This window comes from Marmota monax, unplaced genomic scaffold (assembly GCF_021218885.2).
Source record: "Marmota monax isolate L192 unplaced genomic scaffold, Marmota_monax_Labrador192_F-V1.1 WCK01_AAM20220418_F8-fsc00021, whole genome shotgun sequence".
Taxonomy (NCBI): Eukaryota; Metazoa; Chordata; class Mammalia; order Rodentia; family Sciuridae; genus Marmota; species Marmota monax.
The window spans coordinates 21,167,406-21,184,155 of NW_026695228.1; the positions used below are offsets into that span (position 1 = coordinate 21,167,406).

Genomic DNA, 16,750 nt, shown 5'->3' on the forward strand with positions numbered 1-16,750 from the left:
AGAAGGGACCCTAAGTTTTGCAAATCACTTTTAGGATACAAGAGGCAAAATTTCAAGCCGGGCCCGGAGGTGCACACCTGTAATCCCAGTGGCTTGGGAGGCTGAGGCAGGAGGATGGAGGGTTCCAAGCCGGCCTCAGGAAAAGTGAGGCGCTAAGCAACTCAGTGAGACCCTGTTTCTTAATAAAATGCAAAATATGGCTGGAGATGTGGCTCAGTGGTTGAGTGCCCCCAAGTTCAATGCCCAGTACCAAAAAAAGAAAAGGCAAAATTTCAAAATTTATGCTGAAACAGGAATGACAACATGTAGAGCAATAAACACAATTTATATGCAAAATACAAATCTCAGGGCTGAGAGTGCGGCTCAGATAGAGCACGTGCTTGGTGCTTGGCATGCCTGGGGTTACATCCCCAGCACCAGACAAACAAACAAACCCATATCTAATTCATAGGTGTATCCACAAGTATGCAAATATGCAGAGAAGGTTCTATAAATTCTCCTATTAAGCTGTGGCCTCAGTAGAGGGCAAGTAGGGAGATTCCCATGTTGAAACATTTCTGGATCACTTGAGTTGTTCACATTCCCTGGGTACTTGCACAATAAGTTACCGCCATGGGTCTGGGGTGTGGCTCCATGGTAGAACACTTGCCTAGTAACCGAGGCCCAAGCTGCATCCCCAGGCCAGCAAAAAATAAAACAGAAACCATGAAACAAAGACCCCTGAGATCTTCCCACCTCCAGCCAGCCCTCCATGCACACCCCAGCATCTGGTGCCCAAAGCAACCTCCCTGTAGCCCTTCCCCAAGGCCTGGGCCCCCGCACCTGCAGGGAGCTCGCTACCCCGAAGCTCGCTGAAGTGCTGCACTGTTCTGGGAGGAGGAGAAGAGCTGCTCCAGATGTCCCATGGCTTCTGGGTCACCCTTCACTTGCCCACACAGAAGTCCCGGAAGATGATGTCCAGGACCTCCTCTGTGCCCCCTCCCCCTGTGAGGTGGGACAAGTGCCTCCGGGCAACACGCAGAGCCTCAGCCGCCAAGGCCAGGTCTCGAGTCTGGTTGTAGTGGCCAAGGGCGTCCAGGCAGCCCTGGAGGTGATGCCTGTGTCTGGTGCGAGTCAGGAGTGGCGGGCCTGTGGATGGGTCCCCACACCTGCCAGAGACAAGACATGAAGTGATCCCTCCCAACCTTGCAACCACATTTTTATGGGGGAAAGGCTGTACCCATTTTGCAGATACAGAAACTAAGGCTGAGGGGCAGGTATGTGGCCAGAGCCAGTGGCTCAGCTCCTACTTGAACTTGGGTCAGGGGAGGCTGGCGGTGGGCCAGGGGACTCACACTGCAGCCAGTTCCTTCTTTAGGGCCTCCAGGAGGCCGTCCAGCCCCTCTCTGGTCAAGCAAGACAGCAGCAGGTGGGGGGGCAGGTCAAGACTGGGGCCCAGGCCCTCAGGGGGCAGCAGGTCAGATTTGTTCAGCACTAGCAGGAGGCGCTGGCTCTGGGCTCCTAGCAGGGCTACAACTGTGTCCAGGAAATTGCAGCTGGAGGGAGAGGTCAGGTCAGAGGCATCCAGCACTGCCAAAATGAGGTCAGCTTGCCCCAACCTGGAGGAGCAGAGAGAAGCAGGGGTGAATGACCCCAGAATACAGCAATTAATGCAGTAGGCGGAGCAGAGTGGCGGAGGGGGCGGAGTGGAGGAGGTGAGACAACAAGGTGGGGGCACAGTGTGGCAGGCAGGGGAGCTGGCCAGCAAGAACAGCATTTAATTAGAACCCAATCACTGAGGCCCCTACTTGAAGAAGCTTAGCAACCTTTACTGAATGAGGAAAAATAAAAATAAGTGCAACAGAGAGAAAAGGCAGAGGAAGGGCCCCACAACCCCTCCCACAACTCTGCCAGCCCACCTCTCACGGGCCCGGCGCACGCCCTCCTGCTCCACGGGCCCCACGCCCTCCCGCAATCCCGCGGTGTCACTCAGCAATGCGGGGAACCCAGCCAGGTCCACAGGGATCTCCAGCACATCACGGGTAGTCCCTGGCTCTGGGGACACGATGGACACAGGCTTCTGGCCTAGAGGGAGGCAGTTAGAAGAAGTGGGAGGGGGAGAGGCCAGAGAGTTCCTCCCCTAGGCCCCACCCCTCGGCTGGGCGGAGCTTTTCTAATACCTTCGACAGACTCAGTTTCCTACCTGCTGGCCCCACCCCTGGCACTAAGCTAACACCCCACTCAGGCCACATCCCCATCCCCCTTCACGTACTGAGGAGGTTCACCAAGCTGCTTTTGCCGGCATTGGGGGGTCCAGTGACCACGACGTGTGCCCCTGAGCGGAGCCGCTGCCCACGCCTGGCATCTCGTAGATGCGCGTCCAGTGCCACCACCAGCCCCTGCACTTCACTGTCCGCTGTGGACGGGGAAAGCAGGCAGAGAGGTGTGGGTGAGGAGGGCCTCTGGAAGCTGAGGATGCCAGCCATCTCCACCTTCGACCCCCATGTGGGCCCACCTTGCTCCAGGACACCATCCTCCAGGTTGTCATCCTCCCCAAAGTCGATGTAGGCCTCCACATGGGCCAGAGCCTAGGCAGCGGGAGGAAGGCAGGTGATGTGAGCACCCAGGAACCCGCCATTCCACTACCCAGGTGCAGCAGGATCTAGGGACAGGATTGGCCTGTAGGTAGGATGCTTTCATGCGGGGAATGAATGCATGGGGTGCACTCATGCAGGGATGAAGAGGTGGGGTCTTAGAGGCAGGGATCAGCAAACAGGGCACTTGCCTTGGTGAGGGTCTCGGCCCAGCTGCGGCAGAGTTGGCCCAGCTCGCCGTCCAGCTGCCTCAAGGCCTGGCGACGCTGCGCTTCAGTTTCCGCGTGGATCAGGTCGGCCAGCCCCTCCACCTCTGTGAGGCTCAGCTTCCCATGGGCGAACGCCCGCCTGGTGAATTCTCCAGCCTCAGCTGGCCGTAACCCTGGCACACTGCCTGTGGGGAGGCCCCAGGTCCTTGAACCCGCTGGTCCCCCAAGCCCATGGGCAGAGCCAGGCTGCGAACCTGAGACTGTGACTCACCCAGAGCCTGTAAGACTCCACTCACCACGGCCGGGCCTCCATGTACGTGGAACTCCACACAGTCCTCACCCGTGAAACTTTGGGGACCTCGTGGACAAAGAGATGAGATTCAGGTAGAAGGCACAGCCTGGGCAAACCCCAGGAGGGGGGAAACCGGGCCATGGGCACTACGGGAGGTTCGAGTTCTGGGGTCCCTCACCAGGGAACCAGAGCACCAGTGCACGATCCAGCGGTTCCCCAGTGTGCGGGTCGCTGAGCAGACGTAGGCTGGCGCTGCGGGCCGGGGGCAGGTCCCGGGGCGCCGTGAGGCTCCGGAGAGCGTGGCTGCTGGCGGGGCCGCTGGTTCGGATCACTGCTATGCCGCAGCGGCCTTGGCCTGAGCTTAGCGCGAAGATGGTGGCCCCAGAACCGAAGGCCGGGGCACGGCTGCTCTGGCCTGTGCACAGTCTGGGACAGGAGAGGAGGAAAGTCAGCACAGCTTGGCGGCTCTGTCTTAAGGTGGAGATGGGTCGAAGACTGGATGGTCAGGAGTAGCTCCAGGTGGCGGGGGGGAGGTACAGATTGGAGACTCTGAAGCCATAAAGTGACTGAGAGCAAAAGGTGACCCTGACGTGGGGTCTGCAGCAAAGGGATGGGCAGATTGGAGCTTGGAAGAACTCGAGTGGTGCCTCTGTGGCAGGACACTGGGCCCTGGGAACCTAAGGAGCGGGTTTGGGGCCCTTGAAGCACCTCTCGCTGTCCCACCCCTTCGGCGGGGTCGCCCCACCTGCGAGACCCACGAGCCGCCCGGGCCGCCAAGGTCCACAGCTCCCGCCACATGGATATACAACTTGCGACCCGCCTGTCGGACCTTTCAGAGCCGCTTCAAGTCCGGGCAGGACGCCCCGCCTACTCCACGGCGTTACTGGGAACCTTCTACGTCCTCGACTATCATTGGGCCACTGCGGAGGCGCCCCGCCCACCGGCTGAAGACCTTCATTCCCGTGGGCTGGTGCTAGGAAGGGGGGCGGGGGCTCCAGGACTTGAGTGCCCCGCAAAGATGTTCCCCCGGCAACAATAGACCGAATTTTTAGGGTCCTAACGCGGCAGGGATCTGAGACAATGGAAACGAGTAGGAGAGAGGACAGCGCTTGGCCAGGACGGTGGAAATTACGGCGAGGATTCGAGTCCCGTACTTTCCGCTTGACCACTCCGTAGCCTTAAGCGAGGCAAGCGTACCCTGTACTGCTGTCCAAAAAGCGGGTTACACCTCTCTGCTCCCAGGAAGGGACCGGAAGCTCAGAGCATCTCAGTGAATGCGACGGATGAGTTCCGGGGAACACACCCTCTGGCCCAGGGAAAACCTTGCCCAAACTTCTGCTGCTTGGTTTTCTCGGGACCCTCCAGCTTCTCCCCGCTCCCCAACCCTCTGCTGGCTCTCTCTAGGCCTCTGGTGCCTTTCCTGGTTTCACAAACTCATCCTCCAGGCCTAGTTCAGAGTTCCCTCCTCCAGGAAACCTTCCTGGAAGCCCTCTGCCCCTCACTGGGCTGCTTGGCCCTCTCTGGCTCAGGTCTTCCGAGAGTCCGGTCTGTCTCGGGCTCCCCGAAAGCCAGGCAACCGAGTCTTGGAAATTACTTTCAGGTTAACCCAGGACAGCGCTGAACAGCAGAATAAATCGCTGATGGTGGAATTCCAGGCACTGAGTGGGCGGGGTCTCGGGAGCGCCTTCGCACGGCCAATTCTCTGGTTCTCGATCAAAGCGGACGGGCAGCTCATCTGCAATTCGGGAAAAATCTGGCAGGTTAGAGTTGTAATTCTCTCATGTCCCGCCCTGCTCAACTTTTTCACTTAAAATAGGAATAAACGATGACACTCTCCATCTCTGGTGATTCCGTCTGTAACAAGTATACATCAAATGCCTGTTGTGTGCCAGGCATTGAGAACCAGATTGGGCTCCTGCCTTCACCGGGTTCTCGCCCAGATGGAGCGGGCTATTCATGATGGTCAAGGATCGCGGTACAAGACAAAAGAGGCGATGCCTAGGGCCGGGAGTGTAGCTCAGTGGTAGAGCGCTTGCCTAGGCTGCAGGAGGCTCTGGATTTCATCCCCAGCACCGAAGGGGTTAGAGAAAACAGGACAGCCAACTAAATTTTGAATAAACAACGAACACTGTTTTAGTATAACTATATCCTATGTAACATTTAAGATGTAACTAAATATTTCTTCGTTTATCTGAAATGTAAACTTAAGAGCACTACTTTTATTTGCTATTACTATTGGATCCCCTCAAAGGAGCTTACATTCTGAAGGGAGTAAGAATTAACCAGGAAAAGAGAACGCGATGGGTGTCCTCCGCAGCTAAACAGCACGTGCAAACACCCTGAGGCAGAACCTGCTGTAATTATTTATTCGCTACCCTACTAGGTGGTTATTGTTCTCAGGAATCTCCCCTGACCAGGCCGCCTACTCCCACATCCTGCCACAGTCAAATCACGCCCATCTAAGATTCCAAGTCGGGTCTGTGAATTCTGTAGCTTGCAAATGGGGAAACAGGCTGCAAGGCGGTAACGAAGGTGGGGAGGTAGGGACACTTTGGAAAATGCACCCTCGGTGCGGGCGAGCACGAGCACCAGAAATCCAAGTGGGCGGGCGAGAACAAAACTCGGAAAACAACACGGGCGGCTACGAGAACCAGAGAGCCAGGCAGGCGGGCAGGATTGAGAACTGGAGAGTGACGCGCGGCGGGCGGGGGAAAGAGAATCCAGGTTCTGCTCGGGCGGCGACGAGAAGCTGCGCTCGGGCGCGCGAGGACGGCGACCGGCGCGGGCGGGCGCGGCCTTTGTCTCCTCCTCCCGCGCGCTCGGCGGCGGCACTGGCCCCATGAGTCCGCGACCCCCCGGCGCCCGAGCCGCCCACAGCCCCTAACCTGACCTGTCCTCGCCATGGCCGAGACTGCCTCGGGCGCCGGGGGCACGTCCCTGGAGGGAGAGCGCGGCAAGAGGCCCCCGCCGGAGGGCGAGCCCGCAGCCCCTGCGTCTGGAGTTCTGGGTATGTGTGCGGCGGCTGGAGCGGACTGGGTTGCAGGTGCCTGGGGTGCGCGCGTCGGCTGGGCAGGGAGGAAGATTGGGGTCAAATGTCCCGGGCCTGGTGTCTGGCGGAGGGGCCCGCTCTTCCCAGCACTGCGGCTGCGGCCCGGCGGGCGGGGCTGGGCCGTGCAGCGGGCGGGGGTCCCAGCGCAAAAGCGCGGACACGCCCCTCCAAAGAGCCCCGGCCTGGGGCTGAGCCTTGCCACCCCTGGGCTGAGGGATCACCGCCAGGCTGGAATGCGGTAGCCTCTCCGTGGAAAATACAGAATCACATGGTCCTGGGTTCGAATCCCAGCTCGGCTGTGTGACCTTGGGTGCGTGACTTAAACACACTGGGCCTCAGTTTCCTCACCTGTGAAATGGGGGTAAGAACCGCGCCCAACTCATGGGGCTGCTGTGAGGACGCGCTGTCATAATGTGGTGAAGCACTCAGGGCTGCTAGTGGGCGCCCCATCGATTGTGGTTCGGTAGGCGGAGCTGGGCCTCAAGAATGAGTAAGATTTGTAAGGGAGGACCTGGGGGAAGGGCATTCCTGGAGAAGGGCCTGGCTGGTGCAAGGACATGGAGAGAGGAAAACGAACCGAGCTTGAAAGTCAGGCTGAGTGCTGGAGAGCTCGGTGGGGGCCGGAGGGACTGAGACTTGAGGCCAAGTCTGGGTCCAGGTGTGACCTCACCCAGACCTGCCACACCGATCCCCCCAGATAAGCTTTTCGGGAAGCGGCTCCTGCAGGCGGGTCGCTACCTGGTGTCCCACAAGGCATGGATGAAGACCGTTCCCACGGAGAACTGTGATGTGCTGATGACCTTTCCAGGTACCCACTCCCGCTGCCACTGCCCAAAGGCAGCCCTCCTGAGCTCAGCTTCCCACAGTGGGAATATGTAGGTGGTCTTGGGGTCCCCTCTTGGCAAGAGCCATCCGTCCCTGTGCCCCCTGGCAGACACCACTGATGACCACACGCTGCTATGGCTGCTGAACCACATCCGTGTGGGCATCCCTGAGCTCATCGTGCAAGTCCGCCACCACCGCCACACGCGTGCCTACGCCTTCTTCGTCACAGCCACATATGAGAGGCGAGTCCCCTGCCTCTGGCCTCTTGCTGACCCTGCACCCGGCCCCCTGCCCTTCCAAGAGCCAACCATGCTATCCAGCCACCCTGCATTTGTACCAAGAAGCCACCAGGTGTGTGTCCTTAGATCCAGGATGGTGGGCCGGGGCCTTTCTGTGAGCCCATCTCCTCTGCCCTCCCTGCAGCCTACTCCGAGGGGCCGACGAGCTGGGTCTGCGCAAGGCTGTGAAGGCCGAGTTCGGTGGGGGCACCCGCGGCTTCTCCTGCGAAGAAGACTTCATCTATGAGAATGTGGAGAGTGAGCTACGCTTCTTCACATCCCAGGTCAGGCCCGTCCCACGAGTGTGGCCCAGCCTTGGGGTGCTGCCCAGAGAGCTCACAACCTCTTCCCAACAGGAACGCCAGAGCATCATCCGCTTCTGGCTGCAGAACCTGCGTGCCAAGCAGGGAGAGGCGTTGCACAACGTGCGGTTCCTGGAGGACCAGCCAATCAGTGAGCGAGGCGGGGCCAACACTACAAGCACAGGCATAGAGCTGGGCAGGGCTCTTAGAGGACAATCTAGGGGGTAGAAGGGTGGGGTCTGTTTCCATCCAGTCAGGGGTTAGTAAAGGGTTGGCAGCCAATGAGCTTAAGGGGCATGGCCCCAGTTACCTGGATCAGGCCCCTCAATGAGTTGAAGGGGCGTGGCCTTTGTAAAGGGGTCGGGCTTATCCCCTAGGAGGTATGTCCAGGCTGCGCCCTTTTCTGGAATAAGGTAGGGGCAGGACCATGGACAGCGCTTGGTGTACTATGGCTTTGGTTTCTCTAGGAAAGGTGCCGACACAAATTCGTTCACCCTCTGATGCCAGTTTATGCCATTCCTTAGGGTCACAAACTAAAGCCAAATGGCTTACTTAAAAACATGGTTCCCTATGGGGGCTGTAACCTTCCCTGTCTGCCCCTGCATCTCCCAGATTCTGAAGGGGAATCAGGTATTCCGTCCATCCAGAACTTCTTCCCTGGGAAGAGCCTCTGTGGGTTTAAGATCAAGCAAAAAGCTGTGGTTCCAGCCAAGGAAGGCCAGTCCGGCTGGGAGCATGGTGGAGTAGCTGGGGTCACTTGTGCTCCTCTCCCCACAGTCCCGGAGCTGGCGGCCCGTGGGATCATCCAGCAGGTGTTCCCGGTCCACGAACAGCGCATCCTGAACCGCCTCATGAAGTCATGGGTGCAGGCTGTGTGTGAAAACCAGCCTTTAGGTGAGGTCCCGGGCTAGGGGGTGGACAGGGGTCCCGGGAGGCAGGTGGAGGTGACTGGGACTCCCCCTCGCCTGGCAGATGACATCTGTGACTACTTTGGTGTGAAGATTGCCATGTACTTTGCCTGGCTGGGCTTCTACACGTCAGCAATGGTGTACCCCGCTGTCTTTGGCTCTGTCCTATACACATTCACGGAGGCTGATCAGGTATCAGACCAGGGCTGGGTGGGGCTGGGGGTCCCAACACACTCTCCTTCCTGGGCTAGCTCGCCCGATGGCTTGGCTCTCCTCTGCCACCCACAGACAAGCCGGGATGTGTCCTGCGTGGTCTTTGCGCTCTTCAACGTGATCTGGTCAACACTGTTCTTAGAGGAGTGGAAACGGAGGGGGGCAGAGCTGGCCTACAAGTGGGGAACACTGGATTCACCTGGGGAAGCTGTGGAGGAGCCACGTCCCCAGTTCAGGGTCAGTCCAAGGTTGGGTCGAGGAATTCAGAGAACCAGGTAAAAGCGAGCGCATGGTGGAGACGCTGCAGGAGCAAGCGCGTAGGTGGCCTGGGCTGCGCAAGAGGCGGCATGTCAGACGGGGGTGCGTGCTCCTGGGGGTGTGGAAATTGGATTTGAGGAACTAGAAAGGGTACACGAGGTGGCACGAGGTACCCCAAGAAAAAAGGTGTCGTGGAGGGAAACTGAGTTTGGAGAATCAGAAAGGGCAGATAGGGCGGAGGTGACCCCTGCAGTCTCACGCTGGGCTGGCCACCTCCCCCAGGGCGTGCGCCGCATCAGCCCCGTGACCCGCGCTGAGGAGTTCTACTACCCACCGTGGAAGCGGCTGCTCTTCCAGCTGCTCGTGAGCCTGCCGCTGTGCTTGGCCTGCCTGGCCTGCGTCTTCTTGCTCATGCTGGGATGCTTCCAGCTGCAGGTGACCTGAGCCCCTCTCCCTGGCCTTAGCCCGACCCGCCGACCACTCGCCCAGCCCTGCCCGAGCCACGCCGAGCCCTGTCACCAACCTCCTGGGCCCACAGGAGCTGGTGCTGAGTGTGAAGGGGCTGCCCCGCCTCGCCCGCTTCCTGCCCAAGGTTGTGCTGGCCCTGCTGGTCAGCGTGAGCGCCGAGGGCTACAAGAAGCTGGCCATCTGGCTCAACGACATGGGTATGCTCTGCCAGGGGAGTCCCGCTGCTCCCCCAGGAGGAAGGCTGCCCCTGCCTCCTGGGGTCCCACTGGTCGTGGGCAGCCAGGGTGGCCCCTCACACTCCTCCTCCTCGGCCCCTAGAGAACTACCGGCTAGAGAGCGCTTACGAGAAGCACCTCATCATCAAGGTCGTCCTGGTGAGTAGCCTCCAAGGGAGACCGCAGGGGACGACAGAGAGGCTGGGGGCAGGGGGTGTGAGAGGAACTGGGAGTGACACGGCCGCCTGCTCCCTGCAGTTCCAGTTTGTCAACTCGTACCTGAGCCTCTTCTACATCGGCTTCTACCTCAAGGACATGGAGCGCCTCAAAGAGGTGAGCCTCTGGCTCCCGCGGCAGCCGGGGGGCCGGACCTGGCACACGGGGTCCAGGGCTCTCCAGCCGCTCCCCCCCCCTCCATCCTTCTCTCCTCTTTGTTCGTCCGTCCGTCTGTCCTCTCTCTGCCTGTCACCCCCCCATCTGTCTGTCCATCTGTCCGTCGGTCCCTCCACAGCTCCTGCTCGTCCTGTCCCTGTCCCAGAGCCTTGAGCGGCAGCTGCGGGCGGTGCTGGTCCCGCTCGTGGCCCTGCGGTTCCGCCTGCTGCTCCTCTCCCTCCGGGGCCTTCTGCTCTCGGCCCGGGCCAAAGTACGGGCAGGTGGCGAGCCCCCGCCAGGGTGGGCAGCATGGCCGTGCTGGGGACCGGGCACGCCAGGCTGAGGGCGCATGCTCAGAGGGGCCTGGGGCTCTGGTGGCCTAGCACAGGCAGAGGGGGCCCAGCCAGGCCCCGGGCAGTGGCTGAGGCCTCGTCGGGGTGGCAGCGCCCCATGCCTGCCCTGTGGGTTGGCTACGTGCGCTGTGGAGAGCTGGGCTATGGCAGGTGATTGGTGGCTGGGTGCTGGGGGCCTCTGTGTCCAGGGACATCCAGAGGGGCAGAGTTAAGAACTGGGCTCCGTGTGTGCATCTGGGTACTTGCTCCCGGAAGGTGCTCTGGAGGGTGGGTGCCCTGTTCTGGTGCCTGGGCCTCCCACCTGTCCCCCATGCAGCCTCTCTCCACTCCCCTCCTGCCCCCAGATGCTGGCCACGCTGCTGATCACCCGCCAGTTCCTCCAGAATGTGCGTGAGGTCCTGCAGCCACACCTGTACCGCAGGCTGGGTCGTGGCGAGCTCGGTCTGCGGGCCATCTGGGAGCTGGTTCAAGCCCTGCTCGGCCTGTTGAGCCTCAGGCGCCCTGTGCCTCGCCGCCTCGAAGCCCAGGCCGACGAGGGCAGTGGTGGCGGCAGTGGGGGGGGCCGCAGGTGTCTCAGTGGGGGCTGCGGGGCACCTGAGGAGGAGGAAGAGGCCACAGTGGAGCGGAGACCAGCCGGGGAGGGTGGGGAGGTCAGGGACGGGCCCCAGGGGGGCAAGGAGGAGGCAGAAGAGGAGGAGGAAGAGGAGGAAGAAGAGGAGGAGGACGATGACGAGGGCGAGGAAGGTGGCCTCCTGGACTGTGGGCTCCGCCTGAAGAAGGTCAGCTTTGCTGAGCGCGGGGCGGGGCGGCGACGGCCTGGCCCAAACCCAGAGGCCCTCTTGGAGGAGGGAAGCCCCACCATGGTGGAGAAGGGGCTGGAGCCAGGCGTGTTCACACTGGCCGAGGAAGACGACGAGCCAGAGGGTCCTCCTGGCAGCCCTGAGCGAGAGCCCCCAACCATCCTGCTCCGTCGGGCCGGGGGCGAGGGCCGAGACCAAGGGCCTGATGGAGGCCCAGACCCAGAGCCCGGCTCTGGGGACTCTGCCGGGAGACAGAAGAGGCAGAACCGGTCATCTTGGATCGACCCACCTGAGGAGGAGCCCTCGGCCCAGTTGACCCAGGCAGAGCTGGAGAGCTGCATGAGGAAGTACGAGGTAGGCCGCGGGCAGAGGTGGAGGCCATCGGGCAGTGGGGCCCTTGATGGCTGGGAGCTACAGAACGGGAGCCCAGGACGAATGTCCAGCTGGGTGAGCGAGGCCTCTCGCCCAGTCTGAGGCCAAAGATGGAGAGAGACTCTGGTCCACGAGGGGAGATCCGAGGGAGGGGGCTGGCGGAGGAAGGTGGCCTGAGAGCGCCCCCCCTCGCCCCGAAGGACACCTTCCAGGACTACCAGGAGATGTTCGTGCAGTTCGGCTACGTCGTGCTCTTCTCGTCCGCCTTCCCGCTGGCCGCGCTCTGTGCCCTGGTCAACAACCTCATCGAGATCCGCAGTGACGCCTTCAAACTGTGCACAGGCCTGCAGCGGCCCTTCGGCCAGCGTGTCGAGAGCATCGGCCAGTGGCAGGTGGGGCAGGGGGCAGGCCAAGGGCTCCTAGCTGAAGGTCCAGGGGAAACCTGGGTCTTGCTGGGAGGAGCGGGGGTCTGGAGAGGCCGCTGGACCTCCTCTGAGATCCCCGCCCCCCTGCAGAAGGTCATGGAGGCCATGGGTGTGCTGGCGATCGTGGTGAACTGCTACCTCATCGGCCAGTGCGGGCAGCTGCAGCGCCTCTTCCCTTGGCTGAGCCCGGAAGCAGCCATTGTGTCCGTGGTGGTGCTCGAGGTGGGGGCTGGCGACCTGGTGGGGGAGCCGGGCGGCAGGCAGGAGGGCGTCCCCGGAGCCTGTAGCCTCCTCTTCGGATCCCCACAGCACTTCGCTCTGCTCCTCAAGTACCTCATCCATGTGGCCATCCCCGACATCCCAGGCTGGGTGGCCGAGGAGATGGCCAAGCTCGAGTATCAGCGACGAGAGGCCTTCAAGGTATGTAGGCTGGGAGGAGCTGCTTCCTAGGACCTGTCTGCTGGGCGGGGCGTCCCTGGCAGTGGCTCTCTGGGGCCAAGTCCCTAGGAAGAGGGGAAACGTGCAGAGAGGTACAAAGCCTAGAACGATCGTCGGCTCTCAGTTCCCCTGGGTTCCGCACCCAAGGACGCCATCTGGGCTGACCACACACAGACTCCCACCCACCTCCTTCCTTGCTTGGTTTTTTTGAGATGGGGTCTCAAACTCCTGGGCTCCAGCGGTTCTCCCGCTCAGCTTCCCAAGTAACTGGGACTCCAGGCACCCACCACTGTGCCCAGCTGAGACTTTCTGTCGTGATTCCCTAAGCCATGCAGTATACAACGGTGGACAGTGCATCTACAAGGGATTGCTTTTCTAAGTCACCTAGAGACGATTTAAAGTGGACAGGGGATGTCCGTTGGTTCTATGCAAACACTGTCCATTTTTCATTAAGGACTTGCCTGTCCACAGATTTTGGCATCAGCGGGGGTCCTGGAGCCAGTGCCCTGCAGATACTGAAGGATGACTATCAGTCGGCCTGGGTCCCTTTCAGTATCTCCATGGCATCCAAAACTACCAGCCCCCTGAGAGCATCCTGTCTGGGGCCAGAGGCATGGTGGATGCTTCCTAGGAGAGGTCCAGCCTCTTGCATATTCCTCCAAAAGCTACAGAGTGGCCGAGGAGCTCCATGGCATCTTCAGATGCAGACCTTTCCTGGAAGGCGGGAATGTTCCAAATCTGTGCTGTCCAAGTAGCCCCAAGCAACAGGTGGCTAAAGAGCACTTTGAAATGGGGCCGAGGGGAATGAGGAACTCATTTTATTTTATATTAAAAAAAAATCATATTTTTTCCTTTTCGTGCAGTGCTGGGATGGAACCCAGGTCCTCACACATACTGGGCAAGCGCACTGCCACTGAGCCGCTCCCCCACCCCTTGACGAATTGTAATTAATTTAAAGTCACACTGCTCCAGTCCAGGCTCTCTTGTCCTGCTGGTTCTCCAGAAAGCAGGGTCCAGTTCCTAAGACACTGTCTGGCTTGTGGCCAGGGACAGAGTTGGTGGCCAGTGAACATTTGTTTTCTTCTCAATTCCCAGAAAGCAACGGCTTGGGTCCAGGGATGCAGTTGGTGCCCAATAAACATTTGGATCCCTTCCCCGCTTCCTCAGAGAGCCCCAGCTTGGGTCCGGGCATCCTGCTGGTGCCCAATAAGCTTCTGGATCTCTCTCTAGTGGGGAGCCTCAGCCTCCACCGAGGGATTCAGCTGGCCGTTTCCGCAGAGTCCGCATGGCCTGGCCAACCCTGCCTTCCCGGCCCCTAGCTGTGTGCTTCTGCCCACAGAGACACGAGCGCCAGGCCCAGCACCGCTACCAGCAGCAGCAGCGGCGGCGGCGGGAGGAGGAGGAGCGCCAGCGCCACGCGGAGCACCATGCCCGCAGGGAGCGTGACACCAGTGGCCGGGAGGAGGCCAGGGCTGAGGGCGCTGGGCTGGACCCCGCCGCCTCCGAGAAGTCCTCTGCCAAAGCCAAGGGTGGCGGAGCGGGCAGCCATGGGCCTGAGCGGCCCAAGCGCCCGGGGTCCCTGCTGGCACCCAACAATGTCATGAAGCTGAAGCAGATCATCCCGCTACAGGGCAAGTTCCTGTCATCAGGGGCCACGTCCTCGCTGGCCGGCACAGGGACTGGCCCTGCCGCTCGGCAGCCCTCTGCCCAGTCACCCACCGGCAGTGACACCCGCCTACCGGCCTTCCTCAGCTTCAAGTTCCTCAAGTCGCCCGAGACCCGAAGGGATCCGGAGCGCAGCCACTCGCCACCCAAGGCCTTCCACGCCGGCAAGCTCTTCCCTTTTGGCGGGACCCGGGCTGAGACCGGGTCCAACGGGGCGGGCGGGCAGGCCCGACAGGACGGGACCCCCAGCGGTGGCAGCGGCCGGGCCCAGAGGAGTGGGCCAGCGGACGAGGCCTCAGCTGAGGAGCTGGAAGCCCCCCGGCCCGAAGAGGAAGGCTCAGGTCACAAGCTTTAACTCGGGGGTGGGGACGCTGGGCCCGGCTTTGGGGGTAGGGGTGGGGTGGCCAGGCCTAGGGAGAAGGGCTGAAGGGGACAGCGCAGGCCCCGTCTTTGGTATTGGTAGGGGACCTGGGTCAGTGGGACATGGAGCCTCTAAGTCAAGCCTGCTCAGTCTCTGGGACCCTGGAGAGCCTGGAGCCCTGTGCCTGACCCTCCTCACACCCCCAGGGAGGGACGCCAAAGCCCCCTGTCTAGTACCCCTCCCAGGGTACCCCCACCATGCTCTGGTGCCAGAAGAGGTGAGGGAGGCCCCTTTACCTCCTGGCCCACCCTCTCCTGCTCCCATGCCCGGCTCACTCTGGGGGACTGGACCCCCCCAGACCTCTATGCAAATCCCCAGCCTGCAGCCCAGGTGTTCAGGAAGGACTTCTTTGGAGGTGGAGGCTGGGGCTGCCCACCCAGGGCACTGGGTTACAGGCTGCACCCACTTTAGTGCAGAGCCTTGGCACGGGCCACATCCCAGGACCCCTACCACTTTGCCTGCCCCAACCCTAGTCTGGGGGGTCCAGTAGTCTGATCCCCAGGTCGCCTGAGAGGTGGTAGCTGCAGTACAAGGGCATAGGTCAGAAGTCAGAGGGACTTCCTCAGACTCCCCTCCCCGGTGCCTGGGAGAGGCCAGGGATGCAAAGTCGCCCAGGGGAGTCACCCACCCCGTCTCTGATCTGAAGCAATAAGGCCTTTCACGTGCCTGGAAGCCGGGAGGGAGTGCGGGCAGGGTCGCCCACCCCGTGGGGTCTGGCGGGGGCGGCATGCCCCCGGAACGGCCCCTCTCGCCTCCGCAGGGACAGCGCTGGCCCTCGCGGGCGCCCCTGCCTTCCGCACCCGCCGCAGCCGGAGCCCCGCGCCGCCGCCACCAATACCGCTGTCCCGGCCCCCGACGCCACCCGCCAGCTGCTGGCAGTGGGACGGGCCTTGGGGCTGCGGGGGCGAGGGCGCCGCGCCCCGCCAGGCCCCGCCCGCCGCTGAGTGCCCCCCCTGTGCCCTCCCGGGCCCCCCTCCAGCCCTGCAGCCGCTGCCAGGGGACGCCAGCTTCTACAGCCTCCCGCCCCCGCCGCTGCCGCTCACCTCCGAGCCCCCGGGGGGCCCCGCGCCCTCCCCCAGCCCCAGCCCCAGCCCCCAGGCCGTGTGCTGGCCCAGCGGCTGGCACTAGCCCCGCGCCCTGCCTTCCTCTTCTCGTTTGCAATATCAGTCATTATCGGGGCGGCCAGCCCGAAAACGCGCTTTGCCCTGCCCTCCGTCCCCAGCCACAGCCACCAGTATTGGCCGCCCCGTCAGGGCGGGTTCCCCTATCTGCCGTTTTCCTTTCGACCAGGATGGGGGAAGCGAAAGGAAACCCCAAACCAATAGAGAACACACACAGAATAGGCGATTATTTATTTGTTTTTAATTTATTTTGTCATATTTTTGTAAAACGGCAGAAATGCAATAAAAAGTATATTTCAACAGTGCCCGAGGTCAGAGCAAGTGGAAGGGGGCTTGGGAGCCCTGGGGACTAGGACCTGCCACAGGCTGACTTGACGCCCAGGGGCCTCCTCCCAAGAACTGGGTCTTGGGGCCACGGATGGAAAACTCCAGGCTGTGCCGGCCCAGATCCGGGGGCTGACTTGGGCCCGGGAGCCCTGGGGCGGAGCTGCAGGGCCTCGCTCAGGTCAGGTTCCGGCCACCCAGACAGGAGGCCAGCTCAAGATGCTGAAAGGATTCAGCCATAGTTCTCAGCGTCAAACAGGGACAGAGGGGTGACACGGTCCTCTCAGCTGCGTGTGTGTGTGTGTGTGTGTGTGTAAGAGGTGAATTTTCTGGCACAACTGCCCCCTGGGAAGCCAGGGACAATGGGAAGAACATGGGACATGGAAATCGGAAGGCACCTGGCACCCCAGCCCTGCAGTCCCAGAGTCATGGTATTGAGAGGATGGTGCACTTGGGGGTGCCCAGAACACAGATTGGCATCAAGGAACAGCCAGGACGTCCCATGAAGGGACGAATTCCAGACAGGAATCACTAGGATTTGTGGACATGTGACTTAGGGACAGGAACACTGCCTGTCAGACCCTCACATTCATCTGGGAAAATGACAACAAGCATGTCCCCCTACAAAAGCTAAAGGGTTAGACCCTCACGTGGCCACACCCCAGGGGGAGCCAGTTTGACAAAGGGGCACACTTCAGGGAAACCTGAAGGCATGGCTCACTGGAGCCAGCATGGCAGCCTGTAGCTGAGGGAGAGGCACAGGAAGGCAGTCTGGACTTGGGGACATCAGGGCAAGGGGAGTCCCAAAGGCAGGGGTGGGGAGCAGTGGCTGGCTCAGGCCTGGGCTCCTCCTGAGGCAGCAGGAGCCG

General features: G+C 61.4%; 2 protein-coding genes across 6 annotated transcripts; one reads left to right on the plus strand and one right to left on the minus strand.

The window, feature by feature from the left end:
• Positions 1-306: 306 nt before the first annotated feature.
• Gtpbp3 (GTP binding protein 3, mitochondrial) lies at positions 307-4,269 on the minus strand. Of its 4 annotated transcripts, none has more exons than XR_009226024.1 (9): positions 3,820-4,269; positions 3,253-3,500; positions 3,054-3,140; positions 2,765-2,967; positions 2,252-2,567; positions 1,899-2,064; positions 1,335-1,598; positions 823-1,148; positions 307-668 (listed from the first exon to the last, which is right to left on the minus strand). XR_009226024.1 is itself a non-coding variant. In XM_046436828.2 (9 exons), the coding sequence occupies exons 1-9, from the start codon at positions 3,870-3,872 to the stop codon at positions 923-925; spliced, it is 1,401 nt and encodes a 466-aa protein (XP_046292784.1). In that variant the 5' UTR covers positions 3,873-4,269; the 3' UTR covers positions 307-922. The 4 variants fall into 4 exon arrangements, 3 of the variants coding, with proteins under 3 accessions (XP_046292784.1, XP_046292783.1, XP_046292782.1); XM_046436828.2 differs by having other exon boundaries at positions 307-1,148; positions 1,335-1,535; positions 2,252-2,395; positions 2,495-2,567; XM_046436827.2 differs by having other exon boundaries at positions 307-1,148; positions 2,252-2,395; positions 2,495-2,567.
• Positions 4,270-4,345: 76 nt separating this feature from the next.
• Positions 4,346-15,862, plus strand: Ano8 (anoctamin 8). 2 transcript variants are annotated; one of them, XM_058576522.1, is made up of 18 exons: positions 4,346-4,834; positions 6,821-6,931; positions 7,058-7,190; positions 7,372-7,510; positions 7,583-7,679; positions 8,306-8,422; positions 8,501-8,628; positions 8,725-8,886; positions 9,190-9,342; positions 9,446-9,572; positions 9,694-9,749; positions 9,849-9,923; positions 10,660-11,469; positions 11,688-11,879; positions 12,003-12,134; positions 12,222-12,332; positions 13,690-14,356; positions 15,197-15,862. In XM_058576522.1, exons 2-18 carry the CDS (start codon positions 6,883-6,885, stop codon positions 15,562-15,564), a joined length of 3,516 nt encoding a protein of 1,171 aa, XP_058432505.1. In that variant the 5' UTR covers positions 4,346-4,834; positions 6,821-6,882; the 3' UTR covers positions 15,565-15,862. The 2 variants fall into 2 exon arrangements, with proteins under 2 accessions (XP_058432505.1, XP_046292781.1); XM_046436825.2 differs by lacking the exon at positions 4,346-4,834 and adding an exon at positions 4,866-6,081.
• Positions 15,863-16,750: the final 888 nt, after the last annotated feature.

What these genes read in the sequence shown, in the direction of transcription:
- Gtpbp3 (XM_046436826.2), bottom strand. Translation starts at nt 3,872, where the DNA reads ATGTGGCGGGAGCTGTGGACCTTGGCGGCCCGGGCGGCTCGTGGGTCT. An exon ending in TGGAGTCTTACAGGCTCTGG is followed by an intron (nt 2,968 to 3,053) that starts GTGAGTCACAGT and finishes GCCTCCCCACAG; the next exon opens with GCAGTGTGCCAGGGTTACGG. An exon ending in GGGCCGAGACCCTCACCAAG is followed by an intron (nt 2,568 to 2,764) that starts GCAAGTGCCCTG and finishes CCCGCTGCCTAG; the next exon opens with GCTCTGGCCCATGTGGAGGC.
- Ano8 (XM_046436825.2), top strand. Translation starts at nt 5,976, where the DNA reads ATGGCCGAGACTGCCTCGGGCGCCGGGGGCACGTCCCTGGAGGGAGAG. An exon ending in CCTGGAGGACCAGCCAATCA is followed by an intron (nt 7,680 to 8,305) that starts GTGAGCGAGGCG and finishes CTCTCCCCACAG; the next exon opens with TCCCGGAGCTGGCGGCCCGT. An exon ending in TGTCCGTGGTGGTGCTCGAG is followed by an intron (nt 12,135 to 12,221) that starts GTGGGGGCTGGC and finishes GGATCCCCACAG; the next exon opens with CACTTCGCTCTGCTCCTCAA.